Genomic DNA, 18,096 nt, shown 5'->3' on the forward strand with positions numbered 1-18,096 from the left:
ACACAGTGACAGTGACAAGAGATTTTTAAAATGTCTACACGAGGACGAATAGCTGGATTTTGTTAGTAAAGAGACCAGAGGTACAGAAGAAGAATGTTTTGTGCCTAACTTTTCTTCCTTTTCAAATTTTGTAGACAAGGTACACGTTTCGTTCCTCTTGTTAAAATTATTTTTAGTTTTTTTATATAAAATATAACCTGTGATTTCATTATTTTTGGCTAGGTATAATCCCAAAAGTCTATAATACAAATATTTTAACTTATAAATCTTCGATGGGTCATATTAGTGGGAGATATTTTCAGATTTATGTGCACGAAAAATAATTTTCGGGATGTAAACAGTGAAAGTTTCTTAAGTTCTGCAGTAATGTGTCTTAAATAAATTTTAGTGCTTAATTATTTGTGATACTCTATGTTAAATAGTTTATAAAATTGTGATACTTTAAGGTTATAATTAATTTTACGTTTTTTAGATGGCTACGAAAATTATAAAATCCGGTGGGGCTGAGCCCGATGCCTTTGAAACACAAGTTGCCCAATCTTTGCTTGAGCTGGAAATGAACTCTGATTTAAAAGCTCAGCTTAGAGAATTGCATATTACAAAAGCTAGAGAAATAGAATTAAATAATAAGAAGGTATGTGCACATTATATTTAAATAGGGTGTCGAATTTTTATATTTATCTGTTTTAGAGCGTAATTATCTACGTTCCAATGCCAAAATTGAAACAATTCCAAAAAATTCAAACTAGGCTAGTACGTGAATTGGAAAAGAAGTTCAGTGGCAAACACGTAGTATTTGTAGGTGAACGTAAAATTTTACCTAAACCAACAAGGAAAACCCGTGCTGCCAACAAACAAAAAAGACCAAGGTCTCGTACTTTGACTTCAGTATATGATGCTATCTTAGAAGATCTTGTATTTCCTGCAGAAATCGTTGGCAAGAGGATTCGTGTAAGGTTAGATGGATCACAACTCATCAAAGTACATTTGGACAAAAACCAACAAACTACTATTGAACATAAGGTAAGAACACTTTTCTTTATTTTTGTCAATGAAATTTCACTTCATATTATTTCACCTTTAGTTTAAAATGTTGTAGCTTTTTTTTGTATTGTACAGTAACTACAAGCAAGTAACATATTAGTGAATGTGGCAGATGTTGAAGTAAATGCACCTAATGTCATTAAATGCAATAGGGAACTTGCATTCAATTTTAAATTCAAAAAATGTTATAAATCACCACAGAACATTATTTAAAACATGTATTTTGGCGAATGGATTTAGTGTCCGCAGTCATATAAACCCAAACAAACAACAAATGTATTTAAAGATAAAAAAAGTTTTGTAATGTCATCAGGTTATATGTTTACATTCTGAACCAACAAAGTAAACAAAATTGTATATAATTTTAAATTAGACATAAAGGTCAGTAGAAAATACAGTTATGTGACGTTAAAAGTGTTTCTGATCGTTTTAACTATTTTAAAATACAGAAGACTTTAAATTTGTACTTCTCTATCATGTGAGCATTAAATTTTCCTTATTATTCACCATGAACCTATTCCTATTCGCTCCGCCACCAGATTTGGCAAAAGGAATAAATTTGGCTGTAGGGCTTTAAAAATCACGGTTCCAAGCAGCTATGATGTTCGAATGGCACTCAAGGGTAGATCAAATTAAAAGGTAGTAAGATCTTCATATCGAGCGATTTAACTAAACTACAAAGGGAACACGAACTCAAAATTAAGAACGAGCTGAAGACCAGAATCGATAATGGCGAAACTGATCTAAGGATCAAATACTTGAATGGAGTGCCGTCTATAGCTTCAAAAAACTGAAAAATCTAAAACTCAATACTGTTCCTCCCAATGACCACAAAATCAGTGTTTATTACCAAAATGTACGTGGCCTTCGGACAAAGCTTGGCAAGTTATTGGAAAATACTCAAGGATGCTTTTATAATGTTTTGGTGTTTACGGAGACCTGGCTAACTGAGGGAATTACCGACGCCGAGCTGAACCTAGCGGACTTTAATGTCTACAGAAGTGGTAGGTCATCTTCAACCAGTGCCTATTCTAGAGGAGGAGGTGTTCTTATTGCCGTATCCAAGCAATTGAATAGTAAGCATTTGCCATCTTCACTTGATATCGAGCAACTGTTTGTAGCCATTATCAATGGTAACGAAACCATTATTCTCGGCACTGCATATTTTCCCCCAAAAAGTGACTCTGAGAAATTTTCCATCTTCAATGACAATGTTGACAACACAGTCAACAATTTCAATCCATCTCAACTATGCCTTTTGGGTGACTTTAATCTGCCTAATGCATCGTGGTCCCATGACAATTTCAGTTCATCAGCCACATTTAATCACCTTGCTACTCCTAACGAAAGAACATCCATTGAGATTATCTCAAATCTATCCTGTCTGCATAATCTATACCAGATTAACGTTTGCCCAAATACCTCTAATTCTTTATTAGATTTGATACTGGTCCAAAATAAAGATATCGCTGTTGTTGAACCTACAGACATTTTAATCCCTCCTGACCAATATCATCCCCCACTGGTGTTTGAACTACCCATAACTACCAGATATAATGAGGGACTTTTACCGGAGGGTTACTATCATGACTTTAAATCAGCAAGCTTTTCTCTAATTAAAGGCTATCTCGATTGTGTCAACTGGGATACTTTAATGATTGGATGTTCAGTCGATGAAATGGTTAACATTTTATATGATATTCTGTACTCAGCTATTGACATCTATGTTCCTGTTAAAAAATTCTCTTCTAGAAAATTTCCTATCTGGTACTCTTCGGAACTAAAATCGTGTATTATTAGAAAGAAGACAGCACACAGGAGACTTCAAAGAGTCCAAGCTGCCAAAAACCAGTTACCTTTACAAACAGTTCTCAGAGCTCCGATCTCAGTCCCAGATACTTGCCAAGCGTGACTATTTAAACTTTACATTGTCTACTGAAAACTCTCTTCCCGGCGGTCTGAATAAGTTTTGGTCTTTTATCAATAACAAAAGAAAATCAAATGGAATTCCTTCTGAGTTATCTCACAACAGTAAAACTAGTTCATCTGGTAAAGATATTGCGAATTTATTTGCTGATTTCTTTTCATCAGTTTACTCCTCTGTTGTTGTTGATTTCCCCGAAGACATCACTTCTTCACCCTTAAACCCATCATCATGTAAACTATCCATCTCTGACATTTACTCTAAATTGTGTAACCTCAATCCTTCTAAAGACCCGGGACCTGATGGCATCCCATCAAGCTTGCTCAAGTACTGTGCATTTAATTTAGCTCGGCCATTATTTCTCATCTTTAACAAGTCTTTAGCTAGTGGAAGCTTTCCAAATGTTTGGAAGACCAGTTTCCTATTGCCCTTACACAAAACAGGTGACAAAAGTCTTGTGTCCAACTATAGACCTATTAGTATCCTAAACTATTTGAATCACTTGTCTGCGATTTCCTTACACCCTCCTTGAACGGTGTTCTATTGGAACAGCAGTTTGGTTTCAGGCGCCATAAGTCAACTGAACTCAATTTGCTGACATATACTAACTTCTTACTGAACGCCTTGGACGAAGGACTACAGGTGGACGCCCTGTACACCGACTTCTCTAAGGCTTTCGACAGAGTTAATCACAATATTCTATTAGAAAAATTGCAGCGATTAGGGATACATGGTTCACTTCTGCTGTGGCTTAGGGAATATCTTCTGGACAGAAAACAAATCTTCAAGCTCTACAGCTATTTTTCCTACGAAATAGTTGTCCCTTCGGGCATACCGCAGGGATCTCATCTTGGACCTTTGGTGTTTAATGTTTTTATTAACGATATAAAAGACTGTTTCCAATATGCGAAATTTCTTTTATTTGCTGACGATGTTAAGTTTTACTGCCACATTAGGAATCCACTCGACTGTTTAAGGCTTCAGTCCGATTTAAATCGATTGAATGAATGGTGCAGCAACAATGACATGTTTCTCAACTCCTGCAAATTTTTTCACATTTCATTCACGCGTTCGAAAAGTCCTATCTCTTTCACATACAAAATAGGTGATATAAATATCACAACAGTCACATCCATAAAAGATCTTGGAGTTACACTTGACTCTGGACTATCTTTCAATATTCATATAAGCAATATCATCTCAAAATCGCTTCAACTGTTAGGTTTTATTAAAAGATGCTCCCAAGACTTTAAGCAGTTGAGATCGTTTAAACTGTTGTACTGTGCAATGGTGAGGCCAATCGTGGAATATGCATCTTGCGTCTGGTTACCCGCCTATGAGACATACAACTGTAAGATTGAAAGGATCCAGCACCTATTCCTTAGGTTCGTCGCATTCAAAACAAACCGTAGAGACTGGAATTATATGGATCTTGAACTAGAACTTAACATTGACACCTTATCAAGCAGACGGAAAAAGAAAGACATGTACATGTTGTATAATATTATAAATTCAATTCACGACTGCCCTGAGCTCCTGGAGGAAGTAGGTTTACATATTCCCTCCAGAATCACACGTTCAAGATCTACATTTCATACTCCCATCAGCAGAACTAACTTCACTGCAAATTCTTTCATCTCGAGGGTTTCTAGACAGGCAAATGCTTGCTCCAATTGTGTGGATTTCTTTGCGGATAGTTCGCGATTTTTAAAAACGCTAAAGGATTGCACCCTCTAGTTTTATGTTCTTGAATATTTTAAACTTGTGATTATATATCTTTACCTGCTATTTTTACTTTTTGACTTGCTTTATTGTCGTAGTGTTTATTGTATCTTATTGTATTTTACGTATATTTGTAATATTTTGTTAGTTCTTCATATCTTCTGTAATGTTTTATTGCAATGAGCTTTGCTCGTAAATATATATAAATAAATAAATTATCAAGGTGCATTTTGGTGTGCCTTAATAACTACCGTGGCTGCCAATATGGAACTTGCATAAAATTTTAAATTCGAAAAAAATGTTATAAATCGCAACAGAACATAATTTAAAACATTTATCAAAGATTAAAAAGTTTTGTTTGGCTTTCGTTTGGCCCCTAAAGATGATTAAAAATTCAAATTAAAACAGGTGGCCCAAAACGCGTCGTGACGTCATTCGTTTAAATTATGTTTACATTCTTCCAAAAAAGTAAACAGAATTTAAAATTAGACATTACAAACGTCAGTAGAAAATACAGTTATGTAACCTCACAAGTGTTTTTGATCGTTTGAACTATTTTAAATTGACTAAAGGTTCTTTAAACCAAGGCCAGAAAACAAAAAAAATATATAGATTTTAAATTTGTACTTCTGTTATTATGAGGTTTTAAGGCGTGAAATTTTGGAAATCTTATTTTTAAAGGAAACTGAATATTATTATGCAATAAAAAAATGTGCAAGTTCCCTATTAGGTTTGTGAGGTTACAATCAAAAACACTTGTGAGGTTACATAACTGTAATTTCTACTGACATTTATAATGTCTAATTTTAAATTTTGTTTACTTTTTTGGAACAATGTAAACATAATTTAAACGAATGACGTCACAACGCGTTTTGGGCCACCTGTTTTAATTTGAATTTTTAATCATCTTTAGGGGCCAAACGAAAGCCAAACAAACTTTTTAATATTTCGCACCTTGAAAACAAAAGTGACATTATCCCAAACTTTAGATATTTCAGTATGACCGTTTAAGTTTTTCAAACAATTCTGTAATGGATGTTGAACTAAAATAACCGAATTAAATACTATAATTAATGTTATTTAACAGTTTGGTTAAAGTACAATTAGTTTCTCCTGAAGAAGGCAAGTTAATAATGTAACTATTAATTTAGAAAAAAATCTTTAAAAAAAATTCCTTATAGTGCCACTTTTGTTTTACATAAAAGTTCTGATTATTAGAATAAAAAGTCAAGTTAATATTTACCTTAATGATAAAAAAAGAGAAAAATAAAATGAAATTGTGTCATATTAAAAAGAGAAATCGTTTATTTGCTAAGAGTAAACAAACTATTAATAATACTTAATGAAACTTAACATTTTAAATTTACGTGAAAACCGCACTAAAGAAAAAATGTCACTTTTTACTTACAACGACGTGCTTCTCCCTCAACAATCCGCCGGAAACCGACACGAAACCCATAGAGTGCCACTTTTTAAATTACCACATTGACAAAACACCTAAAAGTCAAAAGTGACACTAGCGACTTCTAGGAGAAACTATTCGAGCTATTAGAACAGGAGTCTCTGCAATAGGAGCGTTTAGTCAAAAGTAATGCAGATATCGCTATAACTAAAAATTGATGTTTTCAGTATAGTGCCACTTTTGTTTTCAAGGTGCGTGTAAATTTTTGTAATTGTAAAATTATAATAATAAATTATTATAATAATAAACATGTAAATTGTAATTTTTCAATTTACATGTTTTAAATTATGTTCTGTTGTGATTTATAACAGTTTTTTCGAATTTAAAATTTTATGCAAGTTCCCTATTATACACATGGACATAAATATCGTGGGCGTACTGGAAAAATCCACTAACTCCATTATTTTTCAATTTTGACATTTTAATACCATTAAATCCACAAACATCAATATGTTAACAGGAAAAACCATATATCTCCAAATTCGTCGCCACGGTGCTTAAATCGGCAAATTCAATGACAAAGAAAATCAACTAACTCCATCTTTTTCTAAGTTTTCATGAATAAAATAATGTTTTTTGCAAATATTTTTATTAGACAACGGCGGGTTCGTTGGGAAAAATATTCCCATGAGACTTTTTTGCATAATCACATTCGGGAGACACCCCATAATAAGGTTCAAGAAATCGCCCACGCCAAAAGTGGTCCATATTTCTTTTTAATCAAATTGCAAAAATCAATATTTTTGGCCCGTACAATTTTTTTAGCTTTTTTGGACCATTCTGGACAAAAAGGATCTGTTATATTTTTCCTCTAAAGTTGATCGTTTTCGAGTTATAAGCAATTTAAAATTTGAAAAACATGAAAATGACCATTTTTAAGGCTTAATAACTTGGTTTAAAGGTTATTACGAAAGTCAGAAAGTGACTAAATCAAAGTTTAAAGCCCCCTTACCAGATCCTGAAGAAATTTTCTCTTGCCACACTCACATTAGCACATGTTATATGCGCCATGTCTAATATTTCTTATGATGTTTCAACCTTATTCGCCATGGCTCTACTTGAATGCTCTCATAAAAATGAAATCAGGTAATTTTCTGCGACCAATTGTATACCAGTACAGTAGACGTCCTCTTAACCGACCTCCCTTTAACCGACCGTCGGCTTAACTGACCGACCCTACTCCTTTTTGGATACTATTTTTAGATTAGAGGTCATACAAGTTTCATAATTTGTCTTGTGAGTGATATTGTTTTACATGTGTATATACACATCGACGTTCGTTTCACTTTATGTTCTGACTTAATTTGTTTGAAAATGAATCGTGACCCATGGGAAAAGTTATAGCGGACGGACTATATGTACATACTACTTTTTTGTTTATAGATCATAAAATATATACATTTTCAATAGAGTTACACATGTAATGTCTTTCTGAGGGCGGTTTTAAAGATTTTCGGTTTAACCGACTTTTTGATTATCCTACCTATGGGCAGGTCCCGTCATGGTCGGTTAAGAGGGCGTCTACTGTATAACAACTATTACAACCCTATTCCGCTAATAACACTGATTCACAAGTATTGAGGGTTACAACCTTATTATATAGCTGAAGAGCCACTAAAGGCTGTATCAACTGTGAGAGATCTAGGTGTTCAATTAGATTCCAAACTAAATTTTTGTGCTCATTTTGATTATGTGAATAACCAGGCATTTAAAATGCTAGGCTTCATTATCAGAACCTCTAGATGTTTGCATAACATGAATTCCATCAGACTGATTTACATTTCCCTAGTTCTGTTCTTGAGTATTGCTCAATTGTTTGGTCACCCACTTATGAAGTCCATATAGCCAAGCTTGAAAAAGTTCAAAATAAATTCATTAGATATTTAAGTTTTAAATTACACAAACCTTCCATTGTGACCATCCTAAAGTGACCATTCCTCTCAGAAATTAGAAATACATTAAACCTTCCTAAGCTATCTTCCAGACGGATATATGCTGATGTTTTGTTTCTACATAAACTATTGAATTCAAAAATAAATTGCAATGCTCTACTGTCTCTAATTGATTTTAATGTTCCCTCTAGAATCACTAGGTGATTTCAAAATTTTGCAATTAAATTTCATTGCTGCAACTTTGGTAGACATTCTCCACTGAGTCACTGAGTAGAATACTTCTAAATGGAAATAAAATAGACTTCGATTTGTTGCTGTGTGCTTCGGAAAATATTTGTACAGTGTGTAAAAACAATTTTGTAGTATAGATGATTTATATATCGCCTAGTGAGAACAATAGTGGCGAAACACGAAAATCAATGTTTTTGAGTTAAGTCCATCAATCGACATCTAAATATGCCCTCTTTTATGTGCAATATCAGCTAACAATTATTTAATTTCATTATTACTAGAGGGCGCCTACAAGTCTTTATGGTATTGTGAATTTGTCAAATATGTTGATGCATTAACGACGAAAGCACACCAAACTTTATATCAACACTGGCGAATCTGTAATTACGCTGTGCCTGCATGTATTTGAAATATTAGATATTTTATTAAAGATAGTAGTACAATGTGCAATAGTGGCGAATGAGCACTTTTGTCTGTGTGGTCGTTTTTGCTTTTGTGTTTTTTTTTATAAAACTTCTTACAGAGAAACTCAGTTTCAATCATTCTTAGGTACTTAGAAATAGCAAATCAAGAAAGCGTCTATCCACTTTGGATCAGTATTGTTTAATTCCACACTATCGAAAACCAATATTCATTTCTAAAAAGAAGTCTTACAAAAATCAATTCCTTCTACCCACAATCATTTCTTTAGTAGTTTGAAATACGAAGTGAGTGAAATGATGAATTTAATTTTACTATTCCTAGTTCTTTTGCTTGCTTTTTATATTTTATCATGTTTATCGTTTTCATAATTATTACTAAGATCTTATTTTGTTATTTTTATATTGTACTTTAGTTCCATTTTGCGAATAACTGGTGTGTACAATAAAATATTTTATTTGATGCGTTTAATTTATTTTTAAAAGTAAATTTTTTAATTATTTAAAACAGAAAACAAACTGTTGTAGTATAGTAGTAGTAAAGTATAGTGGCGAAACATCAAATTAAACATCCTCGATAATGCAATACTGGCGTAACACAGAAAAAAAATCAAATAAAATTACTTCTACTAATTGGTTTACATATCTAGAAAGCATATTATTAGAAAAATTCTGCAGAATGATTACTTATTAGTCATTTATACTGTTTAGCAGTTTCATCAAAACTTCAAATACGATTATCTCTAAATGTTCATTTTGAAGTTTTGTCACTATTGTTCTCACCAGGCGATATTATGTCATGTGCTGATGCTTTATAATATGTTATGTGCTTTATCTTATTTTAATATTTGTTTTTGAAGTTATACTTCTTTAGGCGCGATTGAGAGTAAATTTTTATTATCCCACATGCCTGCACACACCGACAGTATGGTGTTAGTCGCTAAATCTTGTTATGTTATGTTAAGTTATGTAGCGCAAATAAGTTGTGTGTGAAAAGAATATACAGTAGAACCCCGAAAATCCGAACTAATTGGGGGGACAGCCTCTTCGGATTCCGAAAAGTTCGGATTATCCGAAAGTTAGCCTAACTAATAATTCAAAGCTTTCATTGTCGTTGATTTTGAGTCGCAAAACGTTCTGGAGAGAGTGTGGACAATATTTTTGGACTCAAGTTGACTACGAGAAAACCGAAGTAAGTTTATGTTCAAACCTTTATAAGCACTACGTATAAAGTACCTACGTATTTATTTCTAAGAAATTTTAAATGTCAAAGTCCTACTTATTCTACATTGTTTTGGTTATACTCTGTATAAAACACATGTTTTTAGATTTTTGGCTTGAATTTTTTAATTTTTTTCGCTTTCCGTTGGTTCGGATTTGCCGAACGTTCTGATTAGCGGGGTTCGGATTTGCGGGGTTCTACTGTATTAGTATTTTTAGTAATAGGTCTGGATCCCGCGTATGGAAAAAAAGTTGATTAATAACAAAATTGAAAATTTGTTAATAGCTTAAGGGTGTCTAGTCGGATAAACTTTGATATATGGGAACACTGGAACAGGGGCAGTTTTAATTGTGGAACAGGTTAAAAATTTGGAACGGTCACACCACGAAAACAGCACATTTATTTTGTCCGACAGAACAGACTTAAACTCTCTGAACAGATATTAAACTCTCATGCAAAAATCAGACTGCTATTTATCACCTGTCATTTGGCATATTCTACATGTTCCACTCATTAAAACGCCCATTTGGTGATAAATATCAGTCTGATTTTTGCATGAGAGTTTAATCTCTGTTTGAAGAGTTTAAATCTGTTCTGTCGGACAAAATACATGTGCCGTTTTCGTGGTCTGACAGTTCCAAATTTTTAACCTGTTCCACAATTAAAACTTCCACCATTCCAGTATTCCCATATATCAAAGTTTGTCCGACTAGACACCCTTAAGCTATTAACAAATTTTCAGCTTGCTATTATTCAACTTTTTTGTCATACACAGGATCCAGACCTATAAATATATTTATTATAATTTTTGTGTCTTTGGATTTGTCTTCCTCGGGAGTAAGATATTACAGTAGAGCGTCGATTATCCGAACTAATTGGGGGACATGGGTGTTCGGAAAACCGATTTGTTCGGATAATTGAACTATATTGAGATTGTCATACATATTTATCCACAAGTGAATAAAAACCATATTTATATAACTGTATATTTGTTTATACCTTGGTAATGACAAATAGCAATTAAACAAAAAAGTGCAGTCTTTGCAACAACGTATTTTTGGATACACAATTGAAGAAAATTGAAGATATTTTAAGCGTTAATTACTAACGCTTGCTCAGTACTCGAGTGCGGGGCGCCGGAGTCGGGAGTTCGGTTAACTGGTCGTTCGGTTGATCGACGTTTGGATAATCGACGCTCTACTGTATTTGTATTATTGAAAATGTTTATTCACTTGATCAGTGGCGGCTCGTGGTAATTTAAGGCGGGTGTTCAATTAAAGAATGTAATTATACAAACGGTGAGTAAGCGCCGCAGGCGAAAAATTTTTGGGGTCTCGCCAAAAAGATGTTCTGTAAAATGAAACCTATCTTTGACCCGAGTAGTCAGGATGTCACACTTTTTTTGTTTTGTGCGGAATATGATACCTACTGAATGATGGCGCTTCTTCGGTGGTGAAGGTGGAGGCAGAAGTTACGAATAATGAAATGGCTTTGTCAAAACTGTTTAAAAATCCGTTTATTTTAACGGCATCCAAAGACCGAGATTGAAATTATAGTTTTATTCTTTGAAAATACTAAACATGGAAAACAAAATAAAGAATGTAGTTTATCACACCTACATAATCACTAAGTTTTTCTATATTGTTCAACTTTAAAACAATGTTTAAACTTTTTGTTTCTTATTGCACATTCTTGTACCAAGTTTATCTCCGGCCAAGTAAGTCCATTCTTTTTATAAGAAGTCGATTTTCAAAACTATTTGCATTTTCTTTTATAAACTTCACTGAATAAGGCTCCACCATCCTAAAAAAACTACCTACCAATATTGTATTTAATAAAATCCCACAACAGAAAATAACCCGGTCTATATAGACATTTCAAATAACAAAAATTGCCGGAGAGCCAAATTTTGGTGGAGAGCTAGGGTATACCATAACAAATAAAGTTTAAAAAGTCCCCATCGATCCCATGTGTGCGTCAAAAGTTATTCGGGGTCAAAGGTCAAAATTTGAAATTTTTTGGATTTTTTTCGAAAACGGTAAGTTTTATCAAAAAAAAAACCTTAAAATAAAGTTGTAGATCTCAAAATTCTCTACAAAAATAGTCCTTACTATTTTTTTTCCTAAGAGTTGCCATTTCTGAGATATCGCGATTCAAAGAGTCACATTATACATGATATGCACACGTTTCCACACTACCTGTGAGGTAGTGTACTCGGCGCGTTTTTTTTACCGTGGTTCCCCCTGTAGGCCTACTCCACTGACTGTTTTGACAATTTTAGGATAATTTAAGGAAACAATACCGGTCAAGTTCTAGATATTACCTTATTATTGATATTGATTATTGATATTGCTCTTGATTATTAGGTTAACTATTGTTTTGATTTCTTTTTAGATATTTTAATCAGATTCATATTCTTGAAAGTCTACTTCAACAGTCAAGTCTTCTTCGATTTCATCTTCTTCCTCTTCCTCTTGCTGGATATTCAAAAATTGTTCAAATGTGACTGAGTCATTGGTCTCTTCATTAAAATCACAGGAGTCTTCCTCTGTTGTACTAAACTGGACATTTGAGCAAGACTGTCCTTGGCAGTTGGTACACACTAGAGAACACAGCAACCCGACTTTTTTACATCCACATTTGGCACTACAACCTTTTTTGCAATTGCAAAAAATAGTGTTAAGGAGTTTTTCTCGAGCAGTTGGGAGTAAGGTTTTAATCGGTTCCAGATTATTATCTATTAATTTCCAACCCCAGTCTTCTGGATTCAGTTCATTGCCTAGCCATGTTTGAACTTGATAATATACTCGATACAAATGTTGAAAAGCAGATGCTGATGTTGGAGGAAGACATGATAGTTGTACTTGTTTCTTGTTTTGCGTATTGTTTACAAAAGTTAAGTATCGGTATTTATCAAGACAAATAATTTTTTTGGAGCTCCATAAACCGCAAAAAGAAAGCGAATTCCTTCCGTAATTATTTGTTTGCGATGTAGTATCAAGTTCTGTAAAAACTTTACAGCAGTCAGTCAAATCTTTTTTTTTTTTCGAATAATTTAAGTACTGACGTTTTGCCCCTTCTGTACATTGCGGACGTAGTGTCGCAGCCGGTTATCGCATGTAAAAATAAAATGTACTTTTGGCATTTGGGATAAGCCGATAAACTATTCGAAGATATATCTCTGTTCGCTGTTCAGCCCTTCCAGGTTTCAGAAAATAAATAACTTTATCTACTGGAGTCCTTACAGTAATCAGTACCAACAAACCAACATCTTCACCAACTACAAGTGTTGTGTTTGTTGCCTTAAATTTTTCAATTGCTGTCTCAATTATAAGGACATCTGCGTCATTTTTAGCTTGTTTAGCTTTGTAGCCAAATAACGGTAACGGTACTAAATGGTAGACTCTTGTAATAAGTACTTATATTCACTTGAACTGAACCTTTAGCACTAAAAGAAACAGATAATATTATGAACCAGACCTACGGACAATACTGTAGCCATTGCCTATAATAGACAATCTGTTCTTTTTTAAACAATGGTATAGCCAAATATTTTTCAAGGCCACGTGGATAGAGGAAATTCAGTTTGGGACTGATTACTATTTGAAGAAATATTTTCAGAATAGTATAATATACTATATAAAAGAGACACAAATAGGCATTTATACTTGTCTTAAGGGCCACATATGTATATACGTGGCTTATATGTGCATATAATGTATAAAGTAACTTTTAAAATCGCGATATCTCAGGAATGGTAACTCTTAGGAAAAAAATTGTAAGGACGATTTTTATAGAGAATATTAAGATCTACAACTTTGGTTTGAGGTTTTTTTTTGATAAAACTTACCGTTTTCGAAAAAAATCCAAAAAATCTCAAATTTTGACCTTTGACCCCGAATAACTTTTGACGCACACATGGGATCGATGGGGACTTTTTAAACTTTATTTGTTATGGTATACCCTAGCTCTCCACCAAAATTTGGCTCTCCGGCAATTTTTGTTATTTGCCAAGCATTTTGATGTCTAAGTTGACCGGATTAAAATGCCAAACTGTGAATCAAAACGCTTCGCCCCGGTCTCTGTGTGCAGTGCACAAATCGTCAATGTTTTAAGATAGGAGAATCCCTGGTTCACGGATTTAAGAGCTCTCGTTCTTCTATAGGGTTACTGTATAGTGGCTGGGTTCAATTTGAATTCTGCACACTTACCACGTGCATCTAGCGTAGCGGTGTTGTGCAAACAAATTATGTGATTAATAAATACAGTTATATTTTAATGATACTATGATATTTATGAGATTTAAGAAAAAATATTTTAATGATATTTATGAGATGTTTAAAAATATGTATTTTAATGAAATTTGATTGGGTGTTCACTGCACAAGTGAACCAATGGAGAAACCGCCCCTGCACTTGAGCTATTTTTCACTGTGATTGTAATTATGTCCGAGAAATGATTGTATGTAAACAGAACGGTGGTAGCTCATTGGTAGAGCATTCGCCTATAGATCGAGAGGCCCGTGTTCAAATCCGGACAATTCATATTCTTTTTTTTTTTTTTTTAATTTTTGGTACTCTTTTAGTTCTTTCTAAAATTAGTTTAATATTTAAATACAATACAAAAAAACTGTTAAGTAAATATATTTATTTCGTTGATCTTATATAATAGAAGTATAACTTCTTATGTGCGTACAAAGTACACACACATTCTTTTTTTTTCTATATGGCTGTATTAGTGATGTAACGAATGTCATTTTTTGAACATTCGCGAATACGAATGCGAATGCGAATATCTGCTACCGACATTCGCGAATGCGGATGCGAATGCGAATATTCAGTTTTTTTTAATTTGTTTCTATTTTTGTAATGTTTCCTAAATTTATAATGAAAAGTTAATTAATATTTAGTGTAAATCAATCTGAATCTTAAGCTATATTACATAATACCAAATAATAAAAAAAGTGAAGGCTGATAATGTGATTATACAAGGTTAAGTTATATCTATCTATTGTCCTTCATTTGTCCAAAGTTGAACGTAGGCCTCCCCCTTACTTTTCCACTCTTCTCGGTTCAGTGCTAATCCGGTCCATCTGGTCCCTGCGTATCTTTTTAGGTCATCCGACCATCTCCTTTGTGGTCTGCCTCTTCCTCTTTTGTAGTCTCCAGTGAGTTCTCCAGTGAGTTATCGCTTCATTCCATCTTCAGTCTCTTTGTCTGCTGTTGTGTCCTGCATATTTCCATTTGAGAGTAGCTGCATGTTTGAGGTTAAGTTACCTTTTCTTAATAAAAAAAGATGAAAAGTTAATCGATTTTGATTTTATTAACCTAATATTATCTTAAAATTATTTTTTTTCTGGTTTTCATATTCGCAAAACATTCGCACAAATTTCGCGAATGCGGATGCGAATGCGAATATGCAAAAACATGCGAATATTCGCGAATGCGAATGCGAATACGAATATTCGTTACATCACTAGGCTGTATCACCAATTTTTGTCATATTTACTATATTATTATATTTAATGTATCACTTGATAATAATTGTAATATTTTATGTATATTCGTCGCCGTTACTGCAATAGGTCGTATGTCAAAATAGACGATTTTTCAGAAGATGAAAAAAATAATATAAATTTCAGAACTTTAGTATTTTTTATCTGATTTTTTAGGCATACTATGTTTTTGCCAAATTATTATTAATATATGTCGTATTCACATGTGATATTTTAGAGTATGCTAGAACAGATGATTTTGGTTTGGAAAATGCCTTAAACTGAGAAGTGAATAATTTTGACATACGACCTATTGCAGTAACAGCGACGATATATTTAATTGGGTGGTATCCCGTCCATAAATAAATAAATCTCTGGTTGAAGTTCTGAGTTCACATTGTTTACTTTTGTTTCTAATTGTTTTATCATTTGGTCAGTTGGTGATTATTTGTTGGCATATAGTTCTCCATAAGAGCTTTCGATTACATCAAGAATTTCGTCGTTTCTATTCCTGTCTGACTTTTGATTTTGTTTATTTCTGCCCTCCCTAGTGTGGATCGTAAGCACTTCAGATTTTTATTCTTTTCAATTACTTTTTCTATTTGTTGTTCTTGGTTAGTTCTTTTATTTTATTCTTTATTGTCTTATTAATGTCGTTATATTCCGTGGATAGCCTTTTTCCATTCTCTAGCAGTTTTCTTTTCTTTATCATTAGGTCCTGTATTTCCTCTGTAATAATTTTTTTTTTGTTTGGTTTTAGAGCCACTTCTTTTGCTACAGTTTCTGTTATAATTTTGTTAAATTCTTCTATGCCATTGTTTTCTGCATCCACATTCTTCAATTTGTCTTTAATTTTTTCTTTGAAAATGTGCTTATTTTCCCTTAGTTTGATAGGATCAATAGTTTTGTGTCTATGTGAATCTTTCTTTTCATTTCTACTATGGTGTTCAGGACCGTGCGGTGCTAGGATGCGGCGAGGCAGTCGCATCAGGCGGCATCGGCATAATCAGTAAAATAAAAAAAATTGTCACATTGTGTAAAAATGTTGTCAGAAACTATAGAAAAAATAGAAAGTTACAGAAAATATGACTAATGACCAAATAAAAATTTAATAAAATTGCGGAAAATCTTGATATAAGTTCCGAATTTCCAGCTGAAAATGAAATTTGAACCAGAAGGAAAAAGCGTTCAATTGATTACGAAAAATCTGTGGACGAGCTAGATGAAGCTAAATTTAAAATAATTTTGTTTCATCTATATTTTAGACATTACCGTTAATTCTTTGATTGGTCAATTTTTGCTTCTAGAATCTTCTTCTTATACTTGATGTAGATCTGTCAATCTGTTAATTCCGACATTAAGGTATTTCTTAAGAGATAGACTGCCGGCTATCTCTCCATCTTTTTGGTGGTCTCCCCGGTGGAAACTTGCCAGCAGGTTTTCCTTCTAGCGCAATTCTTGGTAGTCTCTGCTCCTCCATTCTTTTTACATGACTGAACCATTCTCTTCGTCTTTGCCTACCCCATCTTACAATATTTTGCAGTATCTTGCTCTTAGTATCTTCATTTCGGCTGTTTGTAGCATGCTTTTGGTTTTATTGGTGTCTTATCTTGATTCATTACCATAGGTCATAACAGTTCTGATGCAAGTTTTATAAATTTTAACTTTGTTGTCCATTCACATCTATATTCCAGACCTCTCAGATGCTCTTCTAGAAACTCATAATAAAAATTTTATTTTATATATTTTTAAATTGAGGGAAATAGATGATAAAGCACTAAAAAATATTGTATGAATCTTCATTCAATACTTTCAATAGAAAAAGAATTTGATATAGAGGCAAATGATCTTCTAGAAGAATTGCGTGATACATATATCCCAAATGATACCTTTAGAGGTTTTGAACTACATATTTGTGCCAAAATGAGCTAATTTCTTTATACCCATTAATGTAGTTGTATCATTAAGAATTTTATTAACACTCCCTGTCTCGGTAGTTAGTAGAGAAAGAAGTTATTCAACATTAAAAATTACTAAAAGTTGTTTAAAAAGCTCCATGAGACAAACAAAACTAAAAAATTTAGCACTTATTTCAATAGAGTTCTCACTAGCTGCTACACCTATCTATCCCCACTAGACTACAGCAATCTGATTGACGAATTTGTCAAAATCAAAGTCAGAAGGGAACATAGTTCATTTAACTTAAAGTATGTTTTGTTTTTAAAATAAAAGTTTTTGTTCATTTTGTGTAGTTTCATTTAATAAAAATAAAAGTTATGTTTCAATAACATTTAAGGGGCGGCACTTCGAAGACTTGCATCATATTGAAAAGATGTACCGCACGGCTCTGATGGTGTTCATTAGTATTTTGGCTCTTATTGGTCTATAATCACTTTCTGTTGAGAAACTATTGAGAACTGAATAGGATGTAAACTATTTCATTTTTAGTTTTTCTGTTTGGGCTTGTCCATGTCCATTTACGTCGTTTATATTTGTTATAATATCAGTTCAAGCTGAATAGGTTGTTTACTTGTACTCAAATCGTTTTATGTACTAATGTATTTATTTTGTTTCAGGTTGATACTTTTGCTTCAGTTTACAAGAAGCTTACTGGTAGAGAGGTAACCTTCGAATTTCCAGAACCCTATTTGTAAATGATCAGTTAATAAATAATTGAAAATTTTAA

General features: G+C 33.1%; 1 protein-coding gene across 3 annotated transcripts; it reads left to right on the top strand.

Annotated features, from left to right (window-relative positions):
- The first annotated feature begins 7 nt into the window (after positions 1-7).
- On the top strand, positions 8-18,096 carry LOC126887221 (40S ribosomal protein S7). 3 transcript variants are annotated; one of them, XM_050654622.1, is made up of 4 exons: positions 8-139; positions 473-634; positions 691-1,023; positions 17,987-18,096. In XM_050654622.1, the coding sequence occupies exons 2-4, from the start codon at positions 473-475 to the stop codon at positions 18,062-18,064; spliced, it is 573 nt and encodes a 190-aa protein (XP_050510579.1). In that variant the 5' UTR covers positions 8-139; the 3' UTR covers positions 18,065-18,096. The 3 variants fall into 3 exon arrangements, with proteins under 3 accessions (XP_050510579.1, XP_050510578.1, XP_050510577.1); XM_050654621.1 differs by having other exon boundaries at positions 115-222; XM_050654620.1 differs by lacking the exon at positions 8-139 and adding an exon at positions 292-363.

This window comes from Diabrotica virgifera, chromosome 6 (assembly GCF_917563875.1).
Source record: "Diabrotica virgifera virgifera chromosome 6, PGI_DIABVI_V3a".
NCBI classification, from domain to species: domain Eukaryota; kingdom Metazoa; phylum Arthropoda; class Insecta; order Coleoptera; family Chrysomelidae; genus Diabrotica; species Diabrotica virgifera.